General features: G+C 38.4%; 13 protein-coding genes and 1 non-coding gene across 14 annotated transcripts; 8 read left to right on the top strand and 6 right to left on the bottom strand.

Moving 5' to 3' along the window:
• Positions 1 to 296: 296 nt before the first annotated feature.
• SPOG_01443 (ubiquitin-like protein modifier Hub1) lies at positions 297 to 1,137 on the top strand. The gene is made up of 3 exons (XM_013170131.1): positions 297 to 337; positions 421 to 522; positions 570 to 1,137. Exons 1-3 carry the CDS (start codon positions 321 to 323, stop codon positions 670 to 672), a joined length of 222 nt encoding a protein of 73 aa, XP_013025585.1. The 5' UTR covers positions 297 to 320; the 3' UTR covers positions 673 to 1,137.
• SPOG_01442 (P-type ATPase) lies at positions 1,073 to 4,718 on the top strand. Its single transcript, XM_013170130.1, has one exon. The coding sequence runs from the start codon at positions 1,912 to 1,914 to the stop codon at positions 4,612 to 4,614; it is 2,703 nt and encodes a 900-aa protein (XP_013025584.1). The 5' UTR covers positions 1,073 to 1,911; the 3' UTR covers positions 4,615 to 4,718.
• Positions 4,719 to 5,215: 497 nt separating this feature from the next.
• On the top strand, positions 5,216 to 10,117 carry SPOG_01441 (autophagy associated protein Atg2; the record flags this gene model as incomplete). Its single annotated transcript, XM_013170129.1, has 2 exons — positions 5,216 to 9,650; positions 9,747 to 10,117. The coding sequence occupies 2 exons, from the start codon at positions 5,216 to 5,218 to the stop codon at positions 10,115 to 10,117; spliced, it is 4,806 nt and encodes a 1,601-aa protein (XP_013025583.1).
• A 515-nt stretch (positions 10,118 to 10,632) lies between these two features.
• Positions 10,633 to 10,704, bottom strand: SPOG_16379. The gene has a single exon. It is a non-coding gene; the product is annotated as a tRNA-Gln (tRNA).
• Positions 10,705 to 10,908: 204 nt separating this feature from the next.
• Positions 10,909 to 11,440, bottom strand: SPOG_01440 (60S ribosomal protein L37a). Its single transcript, XM_013170128.1, has 2 exons — positions 11,226 to 11,440; positions 10,909 to 11,106 (listed from the first exon to the last, which is right to left on the bottom strand). The coding sequence occupies exons 1-2, from the start codon at positions 11,380 to 11,382 to the stop codon at positions 10,979 to 10,981; spliced, it is 285 nt and encodes a 94-aa protein (XP_013025582.1). The 5' UTR covers positions 11,383 to 11,440; the 3' UTR covers positions 10,909 to 10,978.
• A 109-nt stretch (positions 11,441 to 11,549) lies between these two features.
• On the bottom strand, positions 11,550 to 13,603 carry SPOG_01439 (tubulin alpha 2). The gene has a single exon (XM_013170127.1). The coding sequence runs from the start codon at positions 13,489 to 13,491 to the stop codon at positions 12,142 to 12,144; it is 1,350 nt and encodes a 449-aa protein (XP_013025581.1). The 5' UTR covers positions 13,492 to 13,603; the 3' UTR covers positions 11,550 to 12,141.
• Positions 13,604 to 14,063: 460 nt separating this feature from the next.
• On the top strand, positions 14,064 to 15,343 carry SPOG_01438 (ribosome biogenesis protein Brx1). Its single transcript, XM_013170126.1, has one exon. The coding sequence runs from the start codon at positions 14,291 to 14,293 to the stop codon at positions 15,170 to 15,172; it is 882 nt and encodes a 293-aa protein (XP_013025580.1). The 5' UTR covers positions 14,064 to 14,290; the 3' UTR covers positions 15,173 to 15,343.
• SPOG_01437 (translation elongation factor EF-Ts Tsf1) lies at positions 15,215 to 16,450 on the bottom strand. Its single transcript, XM_013170125.1, has one exon. The coding sequence runs from the start codon at positions 16,324 to 16,326 to the stop codon at positions 15,430 to 15,432; it is 897 nt and encodes a 298-aa protein (XP_013025579.1). The 5' UTR covers positions 16,327 to 16,450; the 3' UTR covers positions 15,215 to 15,429.
• Positions 16,451 to 16,705: 255 nt separating this feature from the next.
• Positions 16,706 to 18,693, top strand: SPOG_01436 (tRNA methyltransferase). The gene is made up of 2 exons (XM_013170124.1): positions 16,706 to 16,946; positions 17,076 to 18,693. The coding sequence occupies exons 1-2, from the start codon at positions 16,852 to 16,854 to the stop codon at positions 18,361 to 18,363; spliced, it is 1,383 nt and encodes a 460-aa protein (XP_013025578.1). The 5' UTR covers positions 16,706 to 16,851; the 3' UTR covers positions 18,364 to 18,693.
• Positions 18,694 to 18,853: 160 nt separating this feature from the next.
• SPOG_01435 (G2/M transition checkpoint protein Sum2) lies at positions 18,854 to 21,556 on the top strand. Its single transcript, XM_013170123.1, has 4 exons — positions 18,854 to 19,007; positions 19,046 to 19,104; positions 19,143 to 19,324; positions 19,462 to 21,556. The coding sequence occupies exons 1-4, from the start codon at positions 18,955 to 18,957 to the stop codon at positions 20,440 to 20,442; spliced, it is 1,275 nt and encodes a 424-aa protein (XP_013025577.1). The 5' UTR covers positions 18,854 to 18,954; the 3' UTR covers positions 20,443 to 21,556.
• On the bottom strand, positions 20,818 to 21,582 carry SPOG_01434 (DUF1772 family protein). Its single transcript, XM_013170122.1, has one exon. The coding sequence runs from the start codon at positions 21,542 to 21,544 to the stop codon at positions 21,056 to 21,058; it is 489 nt and encodes a 162-aa protein (XP_013025576.1). The 5' UTR covers positions 21,545 to 21,582; the 3' UTR covers positions 20,818 to 21,055.
• Positions 21,583 to 21,954: 372 nt separating this feature from the next.
• On the top strand, positions 21,955 to 23,815 carry SPOG_01433 (WD repeat protein Rrb1). Its single transcript, XM_013170121.1, has one exon. The coding sequence runs from the start codon at positions 22,030 to 22,032 to the stop codon at positions 23,476 to 23,478; it is 1,449 nt and encodes a 482-aa protein (XP_013025575.1). The 5' UTR covers positions 21,955 to 22,029; the 3' UTR covers positions 23,479 to 23,815.
• Positions 23,816 to 24,446: 631 nt separating this feature from the next.
• Positions 24,447 to 26,262, top strand: SPOG_01432 (chaperone activator Aha1). Its single transcript, XM_013170120.1, has 2 exons — positions 24,447 to 24,622; positions 24,927 to 26,262. Exons 1-2 carry the CDS (start codon positions 24,591 to 24,593, stop codon positions 25,756 to 25,758), a joined length of 864 nt encoding a protein of 287 aa, XP_013025574.1. The 5' UTR covers positions 24,447 to 24,590; the 3' UTR covers positions 25,759 to 26,262.
• On the bottom strand, positions 26,035 to 27,410 carry SPOG_01431 (SNARE associated protein). The gene is made up of 2 exons (XM_013170119.1): positions 27,281 to 27,410; positions 26,035 to 27,232 (listed from the first exon to the last, which is right to left on the bottom strand). Exons 1-2 carry the CDS (start codon positions 27,308 to 27,310, stop codon positions 26,438 to 26,440), a joined length of 825 nt encoding a protein of 274 aa, XP_013025573.1. The 5' UTR covers positions 27,311 to 27,410; the 3' UTR covers positions 26,035 to 26,437.
• Between the last annotated feature and the right edge of the window lie 110 nt (positions 27,411 to 27,520).

Here is a 27,520-nt window from a genome sequence, read left to right as displayed (position 1 = left end):
CAAAGAATGATTTGTTAAGAAAGAGTAGGCCTAATACTTAGTTCTGTAGGTTTTTTCTACGTTTCCCTACATCAACATTAAGAAATACCAGAAAATGCAGATCCTGCTTTTATTGAACATGTAGAATCTCGGAGTATGATCTATCTGATTATGCTTCAGCTAACGTTTCCTTTGTCCTTGTATCTTATATTTCAGTCCCTCAGTGAATTCGTTTGTTTATTTTCTGACCTTTGTTTTTCGTTATAGTATATTCACGTAACATTGTGACTTATATAAAAGACCATGGTACTAAGAATGCAAACAAGAGCCAAACTGCAAAAATGATTGAAGTTATTTGGTATGTCGATTTATATATGGAAAACAGCTTTTTATACTTTTTTTTTGAAAGAAATTCTATTGATTAACCACTCTCTTTCCTAGCAATGATCGACTTGGCAAAAAAGTTCGCGTCAAATGCATGCCTGACGATACTATAGGTGACTTCAAAAAGCTTGTTGCTGCTCAGACAGGTACAGATCCAAGGTACGTGTGCTTAGAATTGTAGGAAATGGTTTATTGACGATTCGTAGGAGAATTGTGTTGAGAAAATGGCATAGCACTTACAAGGACAATATCACGTTGGCCGACTATGAAATTCATGACGGAATGAGTTTGGAGCTTTACTACTCTTAAACTAGCTCTATGGTTTATGTTGAATGGGATAGTGTCAATAAATTCATGGTTTCTGTTTAGGTTCCTTGAAATTCTAGAACCCTAGATGTTTTGAGTTTGTGAATCATAATCTTCGTGAATTTAGCTTCTTTTTATGAAATCCCTTGTTTAGTAAGGAAGTTGATGCAGGCTAGTCTTTGTCAAGGAAAATCGATGTCAAAGCTTTCCATCAATGCTTCCTTTCTATCAAGTTTTGAACTATGAACAACCCATGTTTCAATAGCATTATTTCTTCCTTTCTGAATTGTTAAAGTGTAATACCAAGATTCAAAGTTTGGGTTACAATTTTGCTCATACTAATCTTGAATGAAAGGAATGTTAAAAAAAAAAAATACATGAAAATTCCAGTTCTCCTTCTCTGTTGGGGCTCTATTTTACATTATATATGGTTTTGACTGTTTGGGATGCTTTCAATGTCTTGTGAATTTGAAATATCTAAGATCGGTAGTTTGGTTTGACAATATGTATTTAGCATACCCAAAGTACCTTTATTCATATGAATTAAAAAAGAAACTTTACAAATGAATTTCAAGGATTCGTATGTAATCATCCATTTACGTCTTATTTTTGGCTCGTAAAGAGGTGAAACAAAGGCAACGAAACCGTTCATATTAGAGACTATCAAGATTCTAAAGTTGGCTTCTATATGCTAAACATCCTAATTACTCGTTTATTCATAATGGTTTCGCTGAAAACCTCTACGCGATTTTACTCATAAACACCTGAAGGCAGACTTTCTATCAAAGACTATACTGCTCACCCCGAAAATATAAGAGTTCAACATTCCTTTCATACACAGTCACTTTTTTATCTTATTTTTTTCTTTTTGGTCTATTATTTTGAATTAAAGGAAAAAAATTTGCTTTTATATTGTGTTTTCGGAATCTTTTGTGAATTCTTAGACACATATCAGTGTTCTTGGTGAATTGAAACGGGGGACTATTTTGTTCAAACATTTAATATTTACTAGAAAGCTTACATGTATTTTGCTTTTTAACGGCTTTTGGTTCTAACTCGTAGCACTTTTCTGTGTTGCATGGCAACTTGCCTTGCGATTATTTCGAAACTAAGTCATTCTTTACCAATCTAGGCCATAATAATCTTTAATTACTCTTGTTTTTTTATTTCCATTTACTTTTTTATCTTATATTCTTTCTCTTTCGTTGAACTATCCTTGTTTTGTTGAACAGACCAGTTTCCATGAGTAATCCATATCTGTCTTATACGACTGAACAGACCTGTTCTGACCTTGACACTGACGTGCACAACGGTCTTTCTAACATCCAGGAAATTACGAAAAGACATGCTGTTTATGGTGATAATGATTTAACTGTTGATGATAATGAATCCATTATCGTGCAATTTCTGAAACAGTTCATTCAGGATCCTCTTATATTGCTGTTATTCGCAAGCGCTGCTATTTCAATTATATTAGGAAACATTGACGATGCGTTCAGTATTGCTTTGGCTATTTTTATCGTGGTGACAGTGGGATTTGTTCAAGAATACCGCTCAGAAAAATCTTTGGAAGCTCTTAACAACCTTGTACCGCATTACTGCAATGTCATTCGGTCTGGTGTCACTCAACATATGGTTGCTACGAAGCTAGTACCAGGAGATTTGATTACTCTACAAATTGGTGATCGTGTGCCCGCCGATCTTCGTATAGTCGATGCAGTCGAATTTGAAATTGATGAATCCAATTTAACAGGAGAAACTAACCCTAGGAAGAAATTCAGTGAACCTTTAATGGCTAATCTGCCTTTAGGTGAACGAAACAATATGGCATACATGGGCACTCTTGTTCGTCATGGTCATGGTCGTGGTATTGTAGTTGCTACCGGAGCTGATACTGAATTTGGGCGCGTTTTTCTCACCGTGCGCGAAACGGAGAAACCAAAAACTCCCTTGCAAAACAGTATGGATTATTTAGGAAAGCAACTGTCTGCCATATCCCTTATCGGAATCGCGATCATCGTTCTAGTCGGATTTTTCCAAGGTAAAAATTGGCTAGAAATGCTCACTATTGGAGTTAGTCTGGCTGTCGCTGCAATTCCAGAAGGACTTCCCATTATCGTTACCGTTACCCTAGCATTGGGAGTTTTACGGATGTCTAAAAAAAGAGCTATTGTAAGACGCTTGCCAAGCGTGGAAACGCTTGGAAGCGTTAATGTTATTTGCTCAGATAAAACGGGAACTCTTACAATGAACCATATGACAGTAACGAAAATGTACATTCCTGGCATGCATACACCTTGTGTTATACCTGATGGCGATCATCTCGATTTTTCCGTTGATAAAACTGTCGGTATGAACAAACTTCTGTTAACATCGGCTTTATGTAACAACAGTAAACGACATGTAAACAAACCTGAATCAATCCTTGATACAACCAATCCATGGGCTGGTTTTCCTGTTGATGTTGCCTTAATTGAATGCTGTGAACGCTTTGGTCTAAACGACCCAAGAAGTTTATACACTCGATTATCAGAAATACCATTCAATAGTGAGCGCAAATACATGTCTATTATTGCCCATTATAACTCCACCAAAACTACTTTTATGAAAGGCGCTATGGAACAGGTTTTGAAACATTGCGCTTACTATACAGACAATGCTGGAACACAACATGAATTGACATCTACTATGCGTGATGAAATCCGTAAACACGAAATGGATATGGCTAAAACGGGACTACGGATTATCGCTGCAGCTAGTGGGATTCTTCCTAATAAACTAGTCTTCCATGGTTTGTTTGGTATAAATGATCCTCCAAGACCATACGTTCGTGAAAGCATCCAACAATTAATGACTGGTGGCGTTCGTATCATAATGATTACTGGTGATAGTATTGTCACTGCTGTCAGTGTAGCTAGGGCTTTAGGCATGGCTATACCAAGCAGTGATCAAGAGGCGATTCAAAATTATGCAATCACAGGTGATCAATTGGATGAGTTAGATGATTCATCTGTTCGAGATGTTGTATCTCGAGCAGTAGTTTTTGCTCGGACGACGCCGCATCATAAAATGAAGATTGTAAAGGCTCTTCAATCGTTAGACGATGTAGTCGCTATGACTGGTGATGGTGTTAATGATGCACCAGCTTTAAAACTTGCGGATATTGGCATTGCTATGGGCCGTCAAGGTACTGACGTTGCTAAAGAAGCTGCCGATATGATCCTTACCGATGATTCATTTGCAACTATTTTGCACGCGGTGGAAGAAGGAAAAGGTATTTTTAACAACATTCGTAACTTTATCACTTTCCAACTATCAACAAGTGTTGCCGCATTGTCATTGATTGCAATCTCTTCTCTATTTGGTTTACAAAATCCGTTGAATGCTATGCAAATTTTGTGGATTAACATTTTGATGGATGGACCACCAGCCCAGAGCCTTGGTGTAGAAACGGTTGACGACGATGTGATGATGAAACCTCCTCGTCCTCGAAATGCACCAATTTTGACCGTACAGTTACTAAAGCGGGTTCTTCTGAGTGCTTTTATTATTGTACTTGTAACCACCTTAGTATTCAAAGTGGAAATGAAGGATGGCCAAGTAACTGCTCGAGATACGACCATGACCTTTACTTGCTTTGTTCTTTTTGACATGTTTAATGCATTATCTTGTCGTTCCGAAACAAAATCCGTATTCAAATTGGGAATATTCTCTAATCGGATGTTTAATATCGCTGTTGGAGGATCATTACTTGGCCAAACTCTTGTCATCTACATGCCTCTATTCCAAAAAATTTTCCAAACAGAAGCTTTAGGCTTTAAGGATATTGTTACATTAATTATATGCACTAGCTCTGTGTTGTGGGTCGACGAGCTTCGAAAATGGTATCATCACCGAAAAGGCCTTATTCGAACTAAGAGTAATTACATCTTAGGAAACGTTTGACAATTTTGATATTGTTGTTTAAAATTCTTACCTCGTTAGATTTAATATCCTAAATATGTTAGAGTCGGCAAATCTTTTGATATTGTAGGAAACGTAGTTACGCCATGAAACTATATTATAGCTTATGTAAGTCAGTGTTACTGATTTATTTTAATTAGAATCTGTTCGTATGTATAGTCAACTGTAAAAGTCAGTAACTCAATCGATAATTTCCTTGTACACCGGTTTTGTATTCACGGTCCTTCGTAATCGCAAGTTGGATGGTTTTGCCAAAGAATGTACCCTTTTTATCATTTGATTTCATTCATATTTCACCAGCTGAATGATTTTTCACTGTTCAATTCCTTTCTGCATTTAAATGCCCAATGAGTGTTCAAAAATTCCTACGCTATCAACGATAGCCTTTCTCTATCTATGCAATAATTATTTATTAAAAGTTTGTTTTAAGTTATTACATACTAAAGTCTTTCATTTTGTGATGTTGACATTGAACTGACTGCTTGGATGATCCTACCCAGAACCGAATCCTCAACGAATGCGGCAATTGTTTCGAAAACAGTAACAATTATAGGTCTATTCAACTAAAATAGGTCTAAAGAAGATGAGGTTACCTTCGTGGTTAAAAAACTCGTCTTCTTGGCTGTGGACTGCTGCCTTGTCACGAGCAGTTCAACGTCGACTACTAGCGTTTGCTTTACAAAAGCTTATTGGATCAATTCTTCAAGAAAATATTCGTCCTGAGGATATACAGCTTCTATTATCAAAAGGGGTGTTGGTTTTGTCTAATTTACAACTAAATTGCGAGTTCTTAAATGCAATTGTCCCATTTCCTAACATTAGAGTATTAAAGGGAAATGTGAGGAAACTTGTTTTGCACGTAAATGTTACAGATCTTGTCAATTTGAATGTGGAGCTCGAAGTTCAAGGACTGTCATTAGACGTTACACTTATTCAAACAGATGAATCGATGGATTCCACAATCTATCAAGATGCTTCATCTCAACTTGACATTTTGGATAACGTAGTCGAATACATGAACAAGACAGCCTCCCACGACTTTGAGGAGGAGGTAAAAAGCGAGGGACTGGACGATGAAATACCTGATAACTCCCGTAATTTGCTTGACAATATATTACAAAAATGCCTTGCTTCTACTTCCGTAATTATAGAACACCTAAAATTGGTACTCAAGCCATCCCATATCCCTACTGCTTTGGAATTAAGGATTGATTTTATTAACTTTTCCTCTTTTAATAACAGCTCATTATCAAGATTATTGAATATATCGGGAATAACTCTGGGTATGCTCAAGCAAGAGAATAACACCGGGCCTCGCAATTCATCATGTTCTGAAGGTTCTGTGCTCTCTCTAAATACCTCAACCTCTAGTACCATGGAAGATGCGAGAAGTTTTTTTACGCCTGAATCTGAGTCCTCTGAATTACATGAAAAAATGTACGTGAGTGGTAATAAAGAAAATGCACCTTCTCATTCTCCTTCAACTCTGGATGAGTCAAAGGAGACAAATCATATAATTTTTTTCCGTTCTGCAGGGGAATTTCGATTTGTATTCAGCGTTGAAGTCTCGACATTGTTGGTAATAGAAGCTCATGTTCCTCCTTGTGTGTTCGATTTATCTCCCCAAGTATGTGCGTTTCTGATGTACTTGTATAGACTATTCACTGTTTCATCCAACGTTTCAAGTGTGGGATCCGATACAGCAAAATCTCCGCTTAATAATATTCAGTTGGATATTCATATATCTTCTTTCGAAGTTGATATCCATTGTAGGCAAGCTGATGCAGTCGACTATCTTATTCCAGTCAATATATCAGATCAGCTTCATTGGATTCCTGAAAATGCTTCTACTCTCGAAATTTATTTTAACCAAATTCAGATATCTAACGACAATCATGACCTTAATGACCTTTTCATGACTTTTTCCAATTTTGGAATATTTATGGATGGTAGTCCCTTTATATCGTTTCATAAGGCCCTGCACTCTTCTTGTTCAATTAATCTTAATATGGAAAACTTGCAGTCGACTTTAACATTGAGAATGTCAAGCGGTGAAATATCTCTTCCATTTGAAAAGTATATTAATATTCAGGAATTCTTTATTACTTTTTTTAAAGATTTGACAATGCTACAAGATTCTTTGATAGGTTTTACTGAGGTTAGCAGACGACAGAATGCTTACCAGTCTTCAAGCTCAGTTAACATAGAATCAAAGTGTCCAACAATCGAGATTATAGTCTTATTTGATCGATTTCAATTTCAGCTAACAAAGCGTCAATCCGAACAACTCATCACTTGCTTTTCTATAGCTGCCAATCATTTCCAACTTACTAGAAAATCTTTGGGAACTTTTTCTTCCGTCTTATTATTTTCTAAAAATGTAACTTTTAACATAGAACTCTATTCTGCCGCTCAGTCCCCATGGAAAAACATATCGTCAGAAAATGTTTTGCGAATCTCCAATGGCATTTTTGAGACACATTCAGTTTCCGGGTTACCAGAATTTAATGTTTTTGTTCAACAAGATGAATTTTATCACCCTAAATTCCACAAGGTAACTAATAAAACTCCCTGTCATGAAAACCACTTTTACGCTGCTTTTGATGGACTACACTTGACAATCAATAAAAATGTAATCGACTCTTTGAAGTCATTATTTGAGGATATATCTGCTGCGTTCATCAACCCTGTAACTCCTAAAAATATAGTGCAGCCGGATTACAAAAACTTTTTAAAAATACGGAATCGTGATTTTTCATTGTTATCGTACCACGAGGATGGAAGTTCTTTACTATTACGGTCTGACAGAATTAAGCATTATATGTCATGGATTGGGGCAGAATTAATAAGCTTAGATTCTCGTACCTACAATCTTTCGGCTTATTATTCTACAAATTTTTTCAACGATCTTCCACTCTTATCAGTCGTTAGGAATCTAAAAAAAGGTGAAAAATATATTTTAAATTTGTCAATCACGTTTTCCGCTCAAAATCATTCCGATTCTGATAACGAAATACAAATAAGCATAGTCGATTTAGGATATGAGCATTACATGGCCGGTTTTTGGTTCACTAGTTTGTTGGAAACGTACTTTCTTCAAGACCCTGATGTCCCTTTTCTTGAATTTCCTGAATTTCATTATAGCATAAATCTTACTGTATCTGACTGCATTTTAGGATTGAATCCGTCTACCGGGGAGTCAAAGTTGTTGATACATCTGAAAGCTCTTGAAGTTCACATTGACGCCATTCTTTTAAAAACAACGGTAAACATCAAGTGCTTCACCAATGAAGCCTTTTTATACATAATTAACAAATTGAACGAAGATGTGGTTTCTGAGAAGAAGTCATTGTTTCAAGAAGAACTTTGGAAATCCGAACTTATGCTATCGCAACTGACGGTTGATGAAACCATTGGTTTCGTGATTCAGTCATTGGGTTATGTTGAATTGGCAAGGATAACTGGCTTAAGTATTGAAGTTACCATACGAATCAATAATGGAGATCTGGCTACTTACATAAATCTTACTAATGCTGATTTACATATCCAGTCTTGCGCTGACAGCACTGAACTGCTTCTTCAATTAATTTCTGACTTTTCCGGTCCAAATGATGATGAAACGCTCAAAGATTACTTAGTATCCCCCGATGTCAATTACGCAGACCTTCTTAGGGAAGTGGACACAGAATTTTTTGTTGATATTGTAAATCATAGAAGCTCGAGGTCTTTAGATACTGATATTTCAGTTAGCAGTCAAACTCTCGATATCGTCAACGACTATTATGCTTCTTCCGATGGTTCAGTAGATGAATCATTTCAGTTGATAGCTTCAAAGGGTTCTCCTCGAAGTGAAAGCTTATCGGATGAATTTGATGACCTCAACTTTTCTGATGAAGAAGACTTAGCGTCGGAAGGTAACTTGAAACAGGATATTGAGCTTATTGAGGATCATTTTTTGAATCAAGGATCAATTGAGCACCATGACCATGGTATCTTGGCTACTGATTACAATTTACAAATTGAATTATCTAATAATCGTGTAGTTTGGGAATTATACGATGGTTACGACTGGAATTCAACTAGACAAGCTATATCTGAAGCTGTTGGGGCTTTTGTACAAAATAACAAATTAAAAAGCAAGGGCCGAATCAAAACTCATATTTTTGAAAGTATCTGTTTGGAAGGATTTTCTCAATTTGGAAAACTATATTTCGATAAAATTGCCCAAGCCATTGACCTGGATGACCGAACAGAAGCTTTTTCTAAAAATGATAGGCAGCACACTTTACGGTTAGGCCGGTCAAAAAGTAATAAGGTAGTGGTTGAGATAATCGGGTTAATGGGGAGTTTCACCTCCTTACGGGAGGAAAAAGTTTCAAATGAAATTTTAAGTGAACTGGATCTTGGCATGAAAGATTTGGCTATTTACGATCATTTGCCTTCCTCAACCTGGAACAAGTTTTTCAGTCGTGATTCTCGATCGCCATCATCGAAAAATAGGAACCAACACATGAATTTTAAAATTGCTACAGTGCGCCCTGTACCAGGATTAACGAATACAGAGTTACGGGTGGAAATTGGGATCTTGCCTTCAAAGATGTATATAGATCAGGACACGCTAGATTTTTTAATTCGGTTTTTTGCATTCAAATCGGAAGTGCCGACGGAAATGGAAGCGTTTACTAGAGACCTTCCATTTTTTCAATCTATCTGTGTACATGCTACTCATTTTACAGTTGATTTTAAATTCAAGAATCCTGATCCTGCAGGAATGAAAAGTGGAAGATTACCTGATTTTGGAAATTTCTTTGTGGTTCAGGGTTCTGAAGTTTTTTTAAGGCAATTGCAAATCTACGGTCTGTCTGGAACCGAGGAGTTTTTGCATGCTCTTCTGGCTATCTGGTTTCAAGATATACGTAACAATCAATTGCACAAGGTGCTTAATGGCATAGTTCCTATTCGAACACTTTTCACTGTTGGAAGCGGAGTTAAAGATGTATTTGTTTCTCCTGTTAAAGGTTTACAGAGAAAACACTCGATGAGAAATCTCCGGCATGGAGTATTAAAATTTACTGAAAAATACGTAAACGGTTTTTTGTCTTTGAATGCTCAAGGAATGACAGGGACGCATGCACTATTGAGGCATGTTGAGGAATACCTGCAATCTTCGAGAGAAATGCGATCGAGAAGATTCAGTTATTACGCAAATCAGCCGGAATCGTTGGAGCAAGGGTTGCTGGAAGGTTATCATGGATTCCGGCAAGGTTTAGTTGGAGCAAAGACAACACTACAATCCATTCCAAGCGAAGCTTCTCGACGTGCAAGTTTAGGTAGTGCTGCTCAAGTTGTTGGCAAGAAAATGCCATTAGCAATGCTGAAGCCGATGGTTGGAGCTACAGAGGCAGTGTCAAAAACCTTGTTGGGTTTATCTAATTCTCTCCAACCTCAACGCAGGCATGATCTTCGAGAAAAATACAAAAGATAATCTTTAACAAGGTTTTTCGAAACCTAGGATTGCTTGTTGATTACATGTTCAGTAGAAGGCTTACTTGTTTCTCTGACCACTTCATTATCAAAAGAAATTGAATCTTTATTTGAATAGTTCATCAGAAGTGGTAGCAATGAACCCGTTGTCACGGAAGTTGCATTACTATGTTATTACGAATGACGACTGCCAATTCGGTGATAAACTGGAATTTGTTTTTTTATGATTTATTCCCCGAGATCAGCTGGGGGTTTAATGTTACGATATGACTTGTAATGAATTAATGCATTCTAATGTTGACTGCTAGGGCAAAAGAATTGCAGTTTAATTAATATTTATTTTAATGAATGATCGCTAGTTGTGGAAATTTGCAGAACATTTCGTTTTTCAGTGTATACATCTTGATTTTTTAGAAATAAGCTTCAGTAATTAGATGAATTGAACATACGTGTTTATAAAGCCTTTTTGCATTGTCTACTAAAAAGTAATTAAGAGTACAAAAAGGTCGGTTGGAAAGGTCGTACTGGGAATCGAACCCAGGTCTCGGGAATCAGAATCCCACGTGCTATCCACTACACCATACAACCGACACTTGTTAACATAGGTTGATATATACTATATATTCCGCACAAATATATCTGAATATTAATAAATCAATTCTTGCCATTCGCATCCTGTTAAAATAAACTTCATTTTATGGGACTCAAGAGTATATGTATTACTTGGACAAATCTTACAGATAATTACAGCTACGCTTACAAATGCTACAGCTTTCACTTTTCTAATATATATATCCCGCATCGCGCGTAATTGCACCTCAATTCAATGAATGTAAGTAACTGGAAAAATAGTCTACTAGGCTTAGACTTCGACCATTTCACGAAGACGGCGAATAGTAGAGCGAGCGCTAGTGGCAGCAGGAGTAGTAACAGTCCAAGCACCACCGGCCATAGCCTTACCACAGCCCTTAGCATTGCAGTTCCAGATGCCTACAATTTGCGTTAGTCATTACTTTTTGTGACATTGGTAAAATTGGTAAAATCCAAGCCACGTCACTCCATCGGAGCAAAAAAGGCAAATTTGAATAACCATTTACAACTTTACATACCAGCAGCAGAACGTCTCACGGTGTTACGACCGCAGAAGGGGCATTGATAACGAGCATGTTGTTGAACCTCAATCTTGCGGACGTCACGACGCAAAGAGGCACCATAACGAACGCCATATTTACCGGTCACACCAACCTTTTTAGTTCTCTTCGTCATCTTGGATGGGGTGTTTTGCGTTGGATGAGTTTTCCAAAAGCTTACATTCCTGGAATATGCAAACTGTGACTGTTTTTTCAACTTACAAAATTTCCCTTTAGGTGACAATGTTACCCATTGCAAGCAACGAATAGAAAGTCGTTAAGTGTTTTCTTGTTTATTTGTAATATGTAAGATCAGTTTTATAAGTGAAGCAATGAAAGTACGGCTTGATATTTCTTTTATTTTGGGCTAGAATATGCATTTTGAACATAATTGCTAAGGATAGTTTCATGATGTCACTACAACAGGAAGGAGCGAGATAGATTTAGGGAATGTTTTGAATACCATTTTGTAGACTAATGAGAAAATCACAAAGAACGAATACTATACTTGTGCTTTTGTAAAGAGCCATACGACAAAAAGAGAAGGAGTTGATGGATAGCAATATCAACTTATAAAAGAAGGAGAAACATGTAAAGATTGCTTCTATGCAAAGGAATCATTGCATCTTATAAACAAGCAATGACTGGAACCAGAAGGAACAGAAAATTGTAGCGGCGACGAGCAACCTTTTGTTTGGAAACGTCTGTGCGAATCACTTAGCAAACTTTTATAGAATACCAACAGTAAATAAAAAAATAAATGTAAAATGTATGGGAAAAATGAACGAACATAGACAGCGTTTAGATACAGGTTTTTTCTTTTTTTTTTGCTTATTTTTTTAAAAAGAAAAGACGACAATTTTTTAGGATAAATATTACAGGTTCATCGTTACGATTAATATTCCTCTTCCATGTAATCAGCCTCCATAGAGTCCTGACCAACTTCTTCATAATCACGTTCCAAAGCAGCAAGGTCTTCACGTGCCTCGGAAAATTCACCTTCTTCCATACCTTCACCGACGTACCAGTGAACGAAAGCACGCTTGCTATACATAAGGTCAAATTTGTGATCCAAGCGCGACCAGGCCTCGGCTATAGACGTGGTATTGGAAAGCATGCATACAGCTCTATCAACCTTAGCAATGTCACTTCCTTCAATATGTTGAGGAGGGCGGTCGCAAATACCGATCTTGAAGCCAGTAGGACACCAGTCGACAAATTGAATGGTGCGCTTAGCTTTGATGCTTGTGACAGCAGACTGAACATCACGAGGGATCACATCACCACGATAAAGCAAACAAGTAGCCATATAACGACCGGCACGGGGATCACACTTAACCATTTGGTTGTAAGGTTCAAAGCATTGATTGGTGATTTCTTGGACAGAGTGAGATTCGTGGTAGGCCTTGGCCGCGCTCACGATAGGAGCATAGGTGACAAGTGGGAAATGGATACGGGGATAAGGGACCAAGTTGGTTTGGAATTCAGCCAAGTCGACGTTTAAGCTGCCTTCAAAACGAAGAGATGCTGTGATGGAAGATACAACTTGAGCAATCAAGCGGTTCAGGTTCTCATAAGAAGGACGTTCAATGTCGAGGTTTCTACGGCAAATATCATAGCAAGACTCGTTGTCAACCATGAAAGTGCAGTCTGCCAAATCGAGGGTAGCATGAGTTGTCAAGACAGAATTGTAAGGTTCCACAACGGATGTACTCACTTGAGGAGCCGGGTACACTGAAAACTGAAGCTTAGATTTTTTAGTGTATTCCATAGCCAAACGCTCAAGCAGAAGGGCTCCAAAACCAGAACCAGTACCACCCCCAAAAGAGTGAAAAACGAGGAAACCCTGGAGACCAGAGCAGTTGTCAGCAATACGACGGATTTTATCGGTAACATCATCGACGAGCTCCTTCCCGACAGTGTAATGACCACGGGCATAGTTATTGGAAGCATCTTCCTTACCAGTGATTAATTGTTCGGGATGGAAAAGGTCCCGGTAAGGTCCAGTGCGTACTTCATCAATCACGTTGGGTTCCAAGTCTACGTAAATGCTTCTAGGAATGTATTTTCCTTGTCCTGTTTCTGCGAAAAAGGTTGAAAATCCATTCTCTTCGGTACTTGCGGCAACTTCAGGGCTCATATAACCATTTGGTTGGATTCCATGTTCCAAACAGTAAAGCTCCCAGCAAGAATTACCGATTTGAGCTCCTGCCTGACCAACGTGAATGGAAATGATCTCTCTCATTTCGTCTGTCTTTTGGGGTATTCTAACAGGATGCTAAAATATTTGGTTTATGTTAGGTTTGCTGCTGCCATAGACCCAAACAATCTCGAAATAGAGACGTTTACGATAGCACGGTATAGTGCTGAACGAACTGCGAAGGAATACCATAATAAACAGAAGGAGAAGGCCGTAAAATGATGGATAATTTAATGATAAAGCAATTGAAAAGCTTATATGAAACGTAGAATTTGGGATTTGGACGTGAAACAATACAATCCGGGAACTTTGAGCCTTTTTACTCCGAAACACAAACTCAAACCGTCATGTTTACTATTGGAGAGGTAAGTAGGTCATTTGAAGCGAAACTGGTTCTTTTACAAGGTGCAACGGACAACACTGAAATGTATTTCTTTCAAAAGCTGATGTTTGTTTACTAAGCAACGGGGTTAAAGCACGTAAAATGCAGCACCGCTAAAAGTTTTAATACGGTATAATAACAGCGCCATCACTAAAGTACGGATTATGGGGCAACGAAAAAGTCCGTGTGTCGTTAAGTTTAACAAATTTGCTATTCCTAGGGAGAGAAAGTAAACTGGAGCGTAAAAGTCTGATTCACAGAATTGGCGTTTTTGCTTGTGTTTTTAATAATCTTTAGCCTCTTTTCCAATTTGGAAAGCGTGTTTGTTTGGTATTACTCTTATTAAGGTTGATTTGGCTTGCATTTGACTTTTTGAAAACAGTTTTCTTCTTTCTTAGTCCATTCATTTTAAAAAACGGAAACAAGCGATTTTTGTTTATCAGTGTTTTTCTTTAATTAAAGATGAGTACCATTTATAAGCTTAAAACCAAGGCGTCTCGTGCTGGAGACGAAGAAGAGGAAGATGCCCATGCACCTGTCGTTACAGCCAGAAAGCACTCTGAAGGCTTTGTTCCTATTAAGCAGAAAGTTTTGGTACTTTCTTCTCGTGGTGTCACCTATCGTCAACGCCATTTGCTCACAGATCTAATTAACATGATGCCACATTCTAAGAAAGATAGCAAGTTCGAGTCGAAAGACCGTCTTTACGAGCTAAATGAACTTGCTGACCTCTATAACTGTAACAATATTTACTTTTTTGAGTCTCGTCGTCGCGAAGATCTTTATTTGCACATTGCACGTGCTCCTAACGGACCTACCGTTAAATTTCACATTGAAAACTTGCATACTATGGACGAACTCAACATGACAGGAAATGCTTTGAAGGGCTCCCGTCCCATTCTCTCTTTTGACAAAACGTTTGACTCGGCTCCTCATTTGAAGATAGTCAAAGAGCTTTTGCAACAAACTCTTGGTATACCGAAGGGTGCTCGTCGTAGCAAACCTTTTATTGACCGAATTTGTACACTCACTATTGCTGACAACAAGATCTGGTTTAGAAACTACGAAATCCGACAAAATGAGGACCCTGAAAAAGATCCTGTCACCTTATTTGAAATTGGACCTCGTTTTGTCATGACCATCATCAACATTCTCGAAGGATCATTTGGCGGTCCCGTTATTTTCAAAAATGACACTTTTGTCAGTGCAACCATGGTTCGTGCGGCTCTTCGCAAACAATCTGCTCAACGCTATGTCAATCGTCAAGAAAACAAACTTGAACATGCTGTTCGTGTTAAGCAAAATGAATTACCAGAAGATCCTTTGGAGGACGTGTTTGCATAAATTCAAATTCAATGACCTCACATTGTTGTTTTCAAGATACAGGTTTGGATTTATGGTTATTATATAAGTATAAGTGCAATAGTCAGGTAAAAAAAAAATACATGGGTTTATTAGGTTGGCCATAATTGATAATATTGAAAGACTATATTATTAAAAAAAAGAAGAAAATGCTGTAAAGCTAGTAGCTGCGATTATTCATAAGGGTGAGGAGAGATAGGCAAAAAATTGAATGTATGTAAAACAAAAACTTGAGCAGGTTATTCAAAAGCACCGCGCTCCCAACGGATCCAGTCTAAAATACTGCCACCTTCTAATAAACCCTGAATTGTCTTTGAAGACTTTGAGATGGAAGGCAAAGATAGAAATTCATCCGTCGAGTCTGGTGCTTGAGCGACAATTTCTTTTGCAAGCAAGTCGGCTATTTCTGAACAATCACTTGATTCTTTTTGAATGAGTATCATGGAAGCAATTCGTCCGAGTTGTGTAGAAGAAGAAGATGTTGTAGCTCCATGGGCATAGATGCCGATACATGAATTGGATTGTAAGGCGTTGAAGCCAAGTACTCTGTTAATGTTCACCTTTTCACCAGTTAAAGACGCTGCTTTTACCAAATAATCACTTAGATTTCCATTGCTGCTATCCGGAGCAGCAGAGCCTGGAGGGAACGTCAATGTCTTGTCTTTAAACATATCCTTGCAAGTGGACTCATTTAAAAAGATGCGACTTTCATTCGAGGGAACGTGATGAAGAAGACAAGATGCAATAGTTCGAGAGAATTCTTGGAAAGATGCTGTTTGACTCACGAAATCAGATTCACAATTTACCTCGACCATAATCGCTTTCTTTCTATCAGCTGAAACACATTGAGATATCCATCCTTGTTTAGCAACACGATCTTTCGTTTTCTCTGCAATTTTTCCACCGCGTTGTTGAATTTTTTTTGAGAGAATTTCTCTTGCTTTTTCAAGGTTCCCAACTCCTGCTTCTTCGACAGCTTGTTTTATAATCTCTATAGAAGCACTGTTTTCAATTCTAAGCTGCTTTATATCACTCATCTTCCCGCTCATCTTGCTGAATCCTTGCAGACGCATACCAACGAGAAAAGGCCTTTGAATTGCCCTAAGACGAGGGCTCATGAAGTTCAGTCGTAACATTTTCAATAGTATCTATATATATACAAAAAAAGATGCAAAGAGGATATCCTTTGAAACAGGTTCTCACGATGAGGTATAGGAAAGAATGTACAGGTGAAAAGAAAGAGGATCATGATAAGAATGCTTTTCTTAAAGAGTTCTTTTGTAACAGCATAATATTTCATTTCTACTCAAATAATATTTAACATTAGCTACAAATCATTAGGAAAAACTTCTTTATTTTGACTGTGACTCTTCTGACTATAATTTTGTCAAAAACAGGAATCAGGAGATTTTAGAAGCCAGAAGCTTGCCATTTTTAAGGAAAAAGAATATTTTGAATGACTTTTAGCTCGTTCTTACAACTTCCTGCTGGCGCCGGTAACGACTGAAGCTTGACTGGTTAATTCTACTCCCATTTTGAGTCTAAGAAGAAAAAAAAACAAGTTTAGGTTTCAAGAAGATACTAGAAAAGGATTTTAGGATAATTGTTTTTGGGTGCACAAAGGCTAAACAATCCAATGGAATTTTTCTACCAAGAGCAACATGCTAAAGAGCAGCCCTATCATACAAGAAAATAGCCCTGTTTTCGTTAAGTTACCATCTGAAAATGTTCGTTTTATAACATTGAAGCCAAATAAGTAAGTAGTAGCCGAGAAACGTGTACTTCCTGCAACTATTTCATGGTTTTCCACTGGGCGCTTGGTTTAGCTTGAAGCCAGAATGATTTCTTTCTGCTTTGCATAAAACAAAGTTAACACAATCACTAGTACAATTAGTCTTGGTAAATTTGGATCCTTCTACACGAATGATTTATATGGAAAGACCTACGATGAAACATTTGAAATTTACGAGCCTAAGAAAATCCGCGTGCTGAAAACCCGTGAAGTTCAAACTCTAGAAGAAGAGAAAAAAACAAATCAAGAATTAATAGATTGCCGTGGCAATCAGCTCATGAGTCAAGAAGAAATTGATAAGCTACGAAAACAAATCAAAGAAGGAGGGCTTCGCGGCGAAGAAGCAATTCGTCAATTAACCTCAAAAAGCTTAACTTTTGATCAGAAAACTCAATATGCTCAAGCTAAATATGTCAATCGTAAGGGAGAAAAGTACCTTCAACAGTTTCGAGCATTGAGACCTTGCCTTGAAACCGTGACGGAGTATATGCTCGCTCATGACCCTTATAAAATTATGGAGCTAACAGCTGACTGTTCCACTTACATGATGACATTGGGCAATGCTCAACCCGGAGGCAGATACCTTGTAGTCGACGAAACGGGATGCCTCTTTTTGGGTTCCTTACTGGAACGTCTAGGTGGAGATTCTAAAGTTACTCTTATTCATCCTAATGAGCAGCCCAACAGCTCCTGCTTGGAACTTTGGGGAAAGGAATACACAGAAGAAAGTCTCGTTGAAAAAGGGATACTACGGACCTTGAATTGGCTACAAGTTGTGGGCCCTGATGAGGCTTTAAAGGATATGTATATGGATGATTGTTCCGAGGAACAGCTCAGCGAAATGAAGCTTCGCCATAGAAAGAGATATGAGGGTCGAAAAGCTTCCTATGCCCGATTACAATCTACTCTAGAGGATTTTGAAAAAGGAAACTTTGATGCATTATTTGTTTTAAGCAATCATACACCAATGTCAGTATTAAATCTGCTACTGCCCAAGGTAGGATCCTCTCGCCCTGTTCTTGTTTATTCTCCATACCAACAAGTACTGATCGATACCCATCACGAGTTGTTTAAATGGTCTCACCCGTTTGAAATGACAGAAATTAAGAATGAAGAAACAACAAAAGATGAATCTGCTGAAGAACAAGAGTTGCGAATTGCACAGGATGCATGGATTGAAAAACTTATCATGTTGGATATCCATGAAATCCGTACTCGTCCTTACCAAGTTCTTCCAGAACGTACTCATCCATTCATGAGTGTTCGAGGAGACATGGGATATGTTTTGTCTGGCCTCAAAGTACTTTCTTCCGTAGGCACTGTCGCTGCAGGCAGGTTTCCTAAACGGCAAAAGCAAGGTTCTGCTAACAAAAAAAAGTAAAAACAAGAAAATATTTGGAATTTAGTTTGGTATAGAAAAGTTGGGTTATTTTTGGAAATAGGTCATGATGAATGATCTTGGTTATTTTGTTAGTGTCTCCATATATCAATCTTTGACACTGGATGTATAGAATATTAATTAGATAAAAAGAACCTTGAAATGTCTTGCAAAATACTAGATGACTTAATAACCTAGCTATTGAAAATGGATCTTTAACAAGCTGGTAGTAGTATCTTCAGTGACCATAGAACTAATGAACAAAAGCACAAATCCAATCAAATTTGTTGCTTCAATTGTTTGGAAAAAATATATGAACATACAAATTCCTTAAATAGACACCTCATAAGCTTTTCACAAAATGTTATCAGAAACATACATAAGATGGTCGAAATCCTTAAATGGGTATCATTTGAAAGTAGTTTATTCTTATTGAAACACTTATAGAAACAAAAAAAAGTTTTTTTTTTTTATTTTCATCTCCAACTTCTACATGAATTTTGGTGTTGCAATTCTTCCACCGAGGACTGTCTTCGACTTCCAAAAGTTACACCTCTCAACCACAACGGTAGTTTCGTGTTGAAACCTTTCTCAATGACAGAATTTATTGGTTCTCGTATTAGTCTGATTAGTAAATCAGACATTCGGTAAGATAAAATCAGTGGTTTTTTTACTAATCGTTTAGATATGTGGGTATCTTGCAAGATATTAACTCCCAAGACTCTACCCTAGCTTTAAAGCATGGTATGCATTTCCAGTACCATTCATTTAATAACAATTAGTTCGATGGTGCGGTACGGAAGGTAGAAAACAGGATCCATCCCAAGAAATTCCGCCGTCCGAAAATGTGTTTGACTACATCGTCTTTCGTGGAAGCGACGTTAAAGATTTACGTATAGAGGAGCCAGCTACTACTCCAGCACCTCCTCCTGTTCAACCTCCCAATGATCCTGCTATTGTCGGGGTATGTTTTTTTTTTTTTTTTACGTGGAGGTTCGGGGAAATTTGTTTCGTACATTACTGAACGGTTTCTTCTAGCGTCCCTAAAGAACTCTACCTAAGAGTTCCTTTGAATATCTCATTATTAACCATATGTTGTAGTCAAATAGTGGTCAGTTTGGTTGGAACCAACCTGGTGCTCCCCCAAATCCTCAGTCAATGCAGCCTAACCCTTACTACAACATGTATGGACCCAAGACGGGTGCTCCATATAATCCTATAGCAGGTGCTGCTCCCTACTACATGTATGCAAATACAGGGGGAGCTCCCTATGCTCCCTCAGGTGCTGCTCCTTTGGGGACTCCAATGGAGACTTCTACCCCTGCTGTACCCTATTATAATGCTCCTGTAGATCAGCAACAAGTTTCCCAACGTCCAGATATGCCTCACCCAGGTGTCACCCAGCCCCTTCCTGGACAATCTCCATTCATGTCCAGACCAGGGTTCGACATCCCGAGTGGCCAAAAACCTATGACTCCAAACCTCCCCAATGCTAATGTTGCACCTATTGCTTCTCCTTCTGTTACTCCCTTAGCACCTAGCGGTGCTACAACAATTGCCTCCGCTCAAGTTAACAATGAAGGTGACAGATCGGTTAAATCAGTTTCTGTAAACAGCGAACGTGTTGTTGATGCCACAACTGTGCCCGCAGCTTCTCAAGTTGGAGGCGCTGTTCAACCTTCTCATTCATTGACTGCCTCTGTCAGTGTGCCTAAAAACGAAAAAGGCGAATTTGACTTCCAATCTGCTAATGAAAAATTCCAAAGTCTTAAGAATGAACTTAACAACGAAGAAGACCAAATTCATCAGGACTTTTACAAACCCAATCAGTCTTTCTTTGACGATATTAGCTGTGAAAGCAAAGAGAAAAATATAGAAGCCTTTGACCGTCGCTCTTTACGCGACCGTGAACGCTCCTTGAATTTGGAAACCTTTGGAGTTGCTTCTAGTGGTGGCCGAGGACGCCGTGGTCGTGGTCGCGGTCGCGGTCGCGGCCGTGGCCGTGGTCGTGGAGGATACTCAAGAGGTTATTATTATCAAAGAAACAACGGGGTACATAATGCTCCTAATGCCCAACAATAAATTTGTGGATATGGATACCAGTATTCAGCCAATTGAATAGTTCGGAAATTCACCTTATCGCTCTTTCCTTGCGATCTTTGAGACATGAAAAAATATGTTTTCTGTCACATAGAATTGAATGTCTATGGACGTAAAAAATATTTTGGAGATAACGAATAGAGAAAGTCAATTTGTAAGTACCATCAAGTGCTTTTTTTATTCGAATGAGTCAACGAAAAGGTATTTTTTCAACGAATATATTTAAGCGTAAATGAAGTTTATTTTGAATCTGTTTTAGAAGGTTTTACGAAGGAATCAAAAACTAGTATTACAGAACGCGAGGTTTACTAAACCAATGGGTTTCCTACTTTGTCCAACATTCCCTCATAGAAAGAGGTTAAATCATATTTTGTTAATCTATTATTTTAAAAGAAAAAAGCAGTGAAAATTGGTACTTTATTGAACGCTTTTTCTGTATCCAGCAACGATAACAACGACAAGAAACTGCGATGTTTTACTTAAAATATCCGTTATATTATTGATTGAAACATTAAATCCTTCTTTACCTAAACTAAGTATGGACTAAAGATTCGTAAAAGCAAGATGAAATATGAAAGGTTAAGAGAAACATGGATTAAAATAGAAAGGTTCCAGCGAAAGAGGCAAGCGCAGAAGTGCACAATAAAACACTTCGGAACAAACTTTTCATGCTCCATTTATTAAGCAATTTCCGAAAAGTCTCCGTTGCGTCTGTAGACCTCAAAACTTTGTCTGGATTCATACTAAGCAGTGTGCTATTGGTATTCTTCATGAACATTAGAATGTAAATAACAATGAGCGCACTACATGTTCCAGATATAATGTATAGGTTGGAAGACAAGACACTACGCCGTCTTTCCCAATAGGCCAAACATCCTTGGACTACCGTACTTCCGATAGCAATAAAAGGGAAAGTTCGTTTGCCAAGCGTATACATATATTTAAATTGAACAAGTCCAATGTCTGCAGGTGCTAATAAAATAAGAGGAACCACTTGAGCAGAAATATAACCAATGGCACCAGCGCTCATGCTAGGAGCCAGAATGCCGGCCGCTTGAAAAAGGTAGACCAAATTTAAATTCATTTTCAATTACAAGATATGGGGAAGGAAGATTAAACTTGGTAACTTGTTGTTTAATTACTGACGATTCAAGTGACGTTTCCTCAGTGAAACTCAGTATAGAGTTGTTCTTTCTTCGGTAGAAGTCAAAGAAGCGAATTTTCAGTCGTTTCCCATCTCATATCGGCGAAACTTAGGGATACTGCAACAAAGAATTGTAATTCATAACCATATGACATCGTATAGTTGAAGCCGAAAGCATGCTTTTTTGACACCCATTCCCTGTTTGTTTACATGATTACAAACCGTAACGCACGATGGAGCAGTATGTAATTTATGTATATACTGTGATGGAACACAAAGCGCTATAGTACTTATAACAGACTATGCGGAAGTATTTAATACCTCTGTATAAGTTCGCAAAGAAAAGTTTGATTCAGGGTGCGAGAACATGCTGGGAACGTTTACCTCTCCAAATCCATCTTTTCTTAACGAACTCAGCAATTGTCATGTCGAAAAGAACTGCGGAAGATACTCAAGACATAGAAGCCAAAAATGGTCCTGGAAGACGCGAGGTTGTCTCGGATTCCATGGATACAGAAATGGGTAACTTTGAGGACGCGTACGAAGACGAATTTGAAAGTGAGGATGAGTACTTAGAAGCTGATGGAAACGAAGACAATGAAATGGAAGCAGCTGAAGGTGAGGAAGATGCTGCAGCTGCAAAGTCTGCCTGGTTACCTGGTGGTGTCATAAACGAAGGCGAACAATTGGTCGTAGACCCTAGTGCTTATGATATGCTTCACAACATGCAAGTGAAATGGCCGTTTTTGAGTTTGGACATCCTCCATGATTCGCTTGGTGAAGAGCGTCGAGCTTGGCCTCAAGAGATGTACTTGGCTGGAGGCTCGCAAGCACTCAACAACGAAAACGAAGTTACTGTTATGAAAGTCAGTCAGCTTTGCAAAACCAAGAATGATGCCGAAGACGAAGAGGACTCTGATAACTCGGATGTTGAAGAAGATCCTATTTTGGAGCATCGGTCTATTCCCACCAAGGGCGCTTGCAACCGCATTCGAGCTTCTCCTGTTTCATCTAGGGATCCTCAAAAGAAAAACTTTATGGCTTCTTTCCAAGAAACAGGCAAAGTCCATATTTGGGATATCGCTCCTCATCTCCAATCGCTCGTCAGCCCTGGCAATGTGGTTTCCCGCAATCAAAACAACCCTGTTTACACTGTGAATCAACACAAGACAGAAGGTTATGCTTTAGACTGGTCACCTTTCGAATATTCCTTACTTTCAGGAGACAACGCCAATGAAATTTATTTGACTCGTGCTACAAATAGTGGATGGCAGACAGAATCATCTCCCTTTTTGGATCACACTGCAAGTGTGGAAGACATCCAATGGTCCCCTAATGAAAAGACTGTGTTTTCCAGCTGTAGTTGTGATGGTACTTTCCGTATTTGGGATGTCCGAAATCAAAAGAAGAATTCTGCCTTAACTGTTAATGCCCACCCTGGCGTTGACGTTAATGTTTTGAGTTGGAACTCGCGTGTGCCTTACCTGATGGCCACTGGTGCTGACAATGGTGTCTTCAATGTATGGGATCTCCGCTCTTTGAAATCTTCATCAGCTGTCGCCACGCCTGTCGCATCCTTTAAATGGCATCAGGCAGCTGTCACTAGTATCGAGTGGCATCCAAAAGAAGAATCTGTAATTGCTGTTGCTGGTGCTGATGACCAGCTTTCGCTCTGGGATCTTTCTGTTGAATTGGATCCTGAAGAACAAGCTAGCCGTGCTGCTGAAGGCCTTCAAGATGTGCCTCCTCAACTTATGTTTGTCCATATGGGACAATCAGCCATTAAAGAGCTTCATTGGCACAAACAGATTCCTGGTACCATTGTTTCTACTGCTCAAACGGGTCTGAACGTCTTCAAGACGATTACTTTTTAAAACTTCATGGAAATGAGTAAAGCAAGTATTTGTAAATATTATAAATCTACGTCTTGTTTCGATACCATGATGGGAGATGTTTGATACTGTGCATTTTATTTCCTTATTTTCTTTTCTCTATCGTTGCAAATTTTTGGGTTTTTGGCTTATTATTGGTTGGACATTTCAATAAAATGGATTTTCAGTAACACGGTTCTCTTTAATGGTTTAGTTTTTGGATAATAATAAAAAAAAAAAGAGAAAGTGAGACAGCTTTCTATGGAAAGAGTAAAATGCAGTGTATAACGCTGCAAAACCTTGAACCTTTCTAGTTATCTATATGAATAATAAAAAAGGCTTTCTGAGTTTGATTTTTGTTCTTCTGGCACATTGTTATTTCCAAACGATAGATCATTTTGGCCGAATGGCAATAGCTGGCAGATTTGTTATATAAGAAGTCTGATTTGCTAGCTTTCTATATTCTGTAACTAAAGGTAAACAATGCTTTCTGAAGATGGCTTTTATGGAAGTCATGTATAATAAGATATTAAGAAAAGTAATCTTGATTTGTGATATACGCTCAGCAAGTTTCTTGTTGCTTGACTCAATGATCGCACCTGCATTGGGTCTTTGATGAAGGCTTAAAAAAGAGAAAAGATGCATTGTCTAATGGGGCTCTATTGAGGATCCTTTGTCTTCCTTGTTCTTGTTTGAGTTTAATGAACTCACTTTCTTCTTGCATTCTTGCCTCTCTTCATTTGTTTATTACTATATTTACACTCTGGTTCGTTATGCAAATATAACAAATGAAAACTAACAGTCAAATTTTCAATATATAGCGAAGCTGGTTTGCACTACACAACAAAGCTTACCGCCATATCAATTACAATGCTATTGTACATACAGTATCGAAATTGAATCAGTAAATTTATTAAGACATTTCTGTGCAGCTTTGCGCAATTTGGTATTTCTACTCTCGAAGATTCCTGAGTCTTCGATCCTCCCACTATGGGCTGCAGTATAAAGCCTGAGCTAGCAACTGAACAACAGCAAAACGAAGAAGCTGGGACGTATTTGTTTACAAAAGAATTTGGAGGGATTTCTTTTTGTTTTGAATTTGTTTACGTTGGAAAATGTCTGCAACATCTGTAAACCCTAACAATTGGTAAGTTTGACGCGTCAGCAGTAGAATGGCCTTGTCGTTCATTAAATGTTCGTTCAACAATATGGAAGATTGAGCTAAGGTTGCAGTGCCTAATCGGTGTATATTGGTTGTGCTCTTTACGTGTTTTCCTCGTCAATGGCTTGTTTGCCTTCCAAATCGATTTTTCTGGGAAAAGTCAATTGGGGTTACTAGCCATTAACGTGTAAAGAGTTGCTGAAACGCCATTAGGGACTTGGCTTTTTCTCTGTTTCTCTTTGACTTTGCTTAGTTTGGTTAAGTGGTCGCTAACAACGGTTTGTAATAGGCATTGGACTAGCAAGGATTGCCGGTTATGGACTAGGGATTACCTTGATACGGAGCTTGTCAAGATTGCGGTGGATGAGGGTGATAAGAAGGCCGCTATTAGCAGAGTCATTAGTTGTGAAGGTGATGTGGATGTTGCCATGCGTAAACGTAAGATCATTACCATTTATGACTTGAAGATCCAGATGGAATTCAACGGTGAAGTCAATGGTACTGAAGCTTCAGGTTCCATCACTTGTCCTGAGGTTTCTTATGATTTAGGTCCTTCCGATTATGTTTTTGAGATGGACTTGTATGAAGCCAACAAAGAGAAAGAGCCTGTAAAACAGTTTGCCCGCGAGAAGTTGCTCCCTAAGGTTCGTGAGTTTTTTGGTAGTCTCTCGAAAGTTTTGTTGGAAACTCATGGTAACGACGTTTACTTGTCGACCGAAGAACACAACGGTAATGCTGCTCGGGGACTCCCTAGCCATAGTAGCCTTACTGGTCAACAGAAAATTGGCAAAACGTCTACCAACACACCTTCCAAGTCTGCTTCTTCCCTCTCTGCCAGTTCTGGTTCTGATGGTTCTCATGCTTCTGCTGTCGTCAATACTTCCAACATCTCTGAAAACTTTAGTTTTGATGCTCCCGCTGATGAGCTTTATGCCACTTTTTTTAGATCCTGCTCGTGTCGCTGCTTGGTCTCGTGCTCCTCCTCAGCTCGATGTTCGTCCCCAAGGTCCCTTTTCCCTCTTTCACGGCAACGTCGTAGGCCGTTTCCTTATTTTGGAAGAAAACAAGCGCATCGTACAAACTTGGCGTCTGAGCGCCTGGCCCACTGGTCACTATGCTGAAATCTCTTTGAGTTTTGACCAAGCTGATACTTATACCACATTACGCATGGTTATGAAGGGAGTGCCCATCGGAGAGGAGGAGATTGTTCAAAACAATATTCAGGATTATTACATCCGTCCCATAAAAACTATTTTCGGTTTCGGTGCTGTCCTTTAAAAGGTGTTTGGATCGGAGTTGATGTTCTCGACTTTATCAGCGTTGAAAAAGATCAAAATGTGTTGGCGTAAATTTTATCTTTTACGTGTCCTTTTCATATAGAATTTCAGTGATCAGTTCTTTCTGAAACTAAACGACGGTTTACAATAGCTCAAAGAGTTAAAAGCCATTTGTGATGATAATTTTGGAGTAATGCTTTGAAAGGATTCAATCCTTTTCGTCCTCTTTGGAATGATATATTTACGTTTCCGTTAAGAATAATCACAATCAATAAGATTTTAATGAGAAAGACGATATAGAACTACATCTTATTTAATCTTAACTATATCTTTAGTATAGAAAACTGGCCATGAATGTAGAAAAGTATAGAGAACAAAACGGTTAACTTGATCATATTGAGTTCCCTTTTACTAGATGGTGTCACTGCTTTTGGATTGTAAGCGTATAAACTAACGTAACATACAAAAAAGGATATGCTGAATGACCTGATAATTGGAGCAAAAAAAGCAGCCAGCTTTCAGCTTATGCAAACTTGGATGAAAGTAAGTGATCACGTTCACGGGCAGCTCTGTCATATTCATATGTGTACTCGTTTTGTTCAGACTCAGACTGCTGGGATTCCAGAGCGTTTAACTCCGTAGATCGACTAGCTGGACGAGCAATCGGAGGCTGATATTCCTTTAATTTTTGATATCTGTACACAATTAGGAGGAAGGTGCCAACAGTGATTACACCACTTAGAACTATCCCGATAACATTTGCCGGAGTGGAAGTGTTGGCTGCTAAACATACTCCAGCATACACAGGAACAAGGTATTTGAAACAAGAGAACCAAAATGCGATTGACCAGCCGACGTAAGATACTTGGGGAATAGTAGCAAAGAAGACAGTGGTAAAATGAGTAGGCAGAAAACTAAGGCGAATTAGCCAGATAAGAGGGTAGCTTCCTTCTTCAAGGATCTTGACAAATGTGCCATAATGCTCTTGATGTCGACTTCGGAATTCCTGAGCTTTCTCTTCTAAAAAGTAGCGATATCCTAGAAAGGCAATTGATTCTCCAAGAAAGATACCGCAGACAACGGTGCAAAATCCGACGTTAAGGCCCCATACAGCTCCTACAACAATAGATATAGGATCCTGCCCAGCTAATGGAGGAACTGAAGACGCAGCAATCATGCATAGCGGGATCAGAAATGAGAATCGGTGATGAGAGAGGTTTCTAGCAATGGGTAAGATAATATGCAGAATTTCTTTATGGTAGACACTTAATAATACTAGGGACGTTATAAGAAAAATTGAGAGAGCGAATAGCCCAATCTAAAAGTTAGAAACAATGCTTTATGTTAGGTTATGAATAAAACTTACAACTTTAGGCATTGCTCTAGACTGAAACATTTTTTAATCTAATAATTCTCATTAAAATTAATTGAAATTCTTATAAACATATATCAGTCTTCGTTAGGCAAATTCACATTCTAGTCGGTATATAGGAATTATTTGGGATCGGCGATGGTTGATATATGAGAACTTCACAGTGAAAACAAACATTAGGTTTCAAAATTCGATTCTATTTGAATTTGCAAAGTACAGTTATACATTGACTAT

Source organism: Schizosaccharomyces cryophilus, assembly GCF_000004155.1.
Source record: "Schizosaccharomyces cryophilus OY26 unplaced genomic scaffold supercont4.8, whole genome shotgun sequence".
In the NCBI taxonomy this organism is placed as follows: Eukaryota; Fungi; Ascomycota; class Schizosaccharomycetes; order Schizosaccharomycetales; family Schizosaccharomycetaceae; genus Schizosaccharomyces; species Schizosaccharomyces cryophilus.
Note: the sequence above shows the minus strand (reverse complement) of the source record. Positions and strands in the feature narration are given on the sequence as shown.

Excerpts from the sequence above, each read along its gene's own strand:
- SPOG_01443 (XM_013170131.1), top strand. Across the intron at positions 523-569 it reads CAGACAGGTACAGATCCAAG|GAGAATTGTGTTGAGAAAAT; the intron begins GTACGTGTGCTT and ends GACGATTCGTAG.
- SPOG_01442 (XM_013170130.1), top strand. The coding sequence starts at position 1,912 with ATGAGTAATCCATATCTGTCTTATACGACTGAACAGACCTGTTCTGAC.
- SPOG_01440 (XM_013170128.1), bottom strand. The coding sequence starts at position 11,382 with ATGACGAAGAGAACTAAAAAGGTTGGTGTGACCGGTAAATATGGCGTT. Across the intron at positions 11,107-11,225 it reads CGTGAGACGTTCTGCTGCTG|GCATCTGGAACTGCAATGCT; the intron begins GTATGTAAAGTT and ends CGCAAATTGTAG.
- SPOG_01439 (XM_013170127.1), bottom strand. The coding sequence starts at position 13,491 with ATGAGAGAGATCATTTCCATTCACGTTGGTCAGGCAGGAGCTCAAATC.
- SPOG_01438 (XM_013170126.1), top strand. The coding sequence starts at position 14,291 with ATGAGTACCATTTATAAGCTTAAAACCAAGGCGTCTCGTGCTGGAGAC.
- SPOG_01437 (XM_013170125.1), bottom strand. The coding sequence starts at position 16,326 with ATGTTACGACTGAACTTCATGAGCCCTCGTCTTAGGGCAATTCAAAGG.
- SPOG_01436 (XM_013170124.1), top strand. The coding sequence starts at position 16,852 with ATGCTAAAGAGCAGCCCTATCATACAAGAAAATAGCCCTGTTTTCGTT. Across the intron at positions 16,947-17,075 it reads ATAACATTGAAGCCAAATAA|TACAATTAGTCTTGGTAAAT; the intron begins GTAAGTAGTAGC and ends CACAATCACTAG.
- SPOG_01435 (XM_013170123.1), top strand. The coding sequence starts at position 18,955 with ATGACAGAATTTATTGGTTCTCGTATTAGTCTGATTAGTAAATCAGAC. Across the intron at positions 19,105-19,142 it reads TACCCTAGCTTTAAAGCATG|TTCGATGGTGCGGTACGGAA; the intron begins GTATGCATTTCC and ends AATAACAATTAG. Across the intron at positions 19,325-19,461 it reads ATGATCCTGCTATTGTCGGG|TCAAATAGTGGTCAGTTTGG; the intron begins GTATGTTTTTTT and ends CATATGTTGTAG.
- SPOG_01434 (XM_013170122.1), bottom strand. The coding sequence starts at position 21,544 with ATGAATTTAAATTTGGTCTACCTTTTTCAAGCGGCCGGCATTCTGGCT.
- SPOG_01433 (XM_013170121.1), top strand. The coding sequence starts at position 22,030 with ATGTCGAAAAGAACTGCGGAAGATACTCAAGACATAGAAGCCAAAAAT.
- SPOG_01432 (XM_013170120.1), top strand. The coding sequence starts at position 24,591 with ATGTCTGCAACATCTGTAAACCCTAACAATTG. Across the intron at positions 24,623-24,926 it reads TCTGTAAACCCTAACAATTG|GCATTGGACTAGCAAGGATT; the intron begins GTAAGTTTGACG and ends GGTTTGTAATAG.
- SPOG_01431 (XM_013170119.1), bottom strand. The coding sequence starts at position 27,310 with ATGTTTCAGTCTAGAGCAATGCCTAAAGTT. Across the intron at positions 27,233-27,280 it reads CTAGAGCAATGCCTAAAGTT|ATTGGGCTATTCGCTCTCTC; the intron begins GTAAGTTTTATT and ends TCTAACTTTTAG.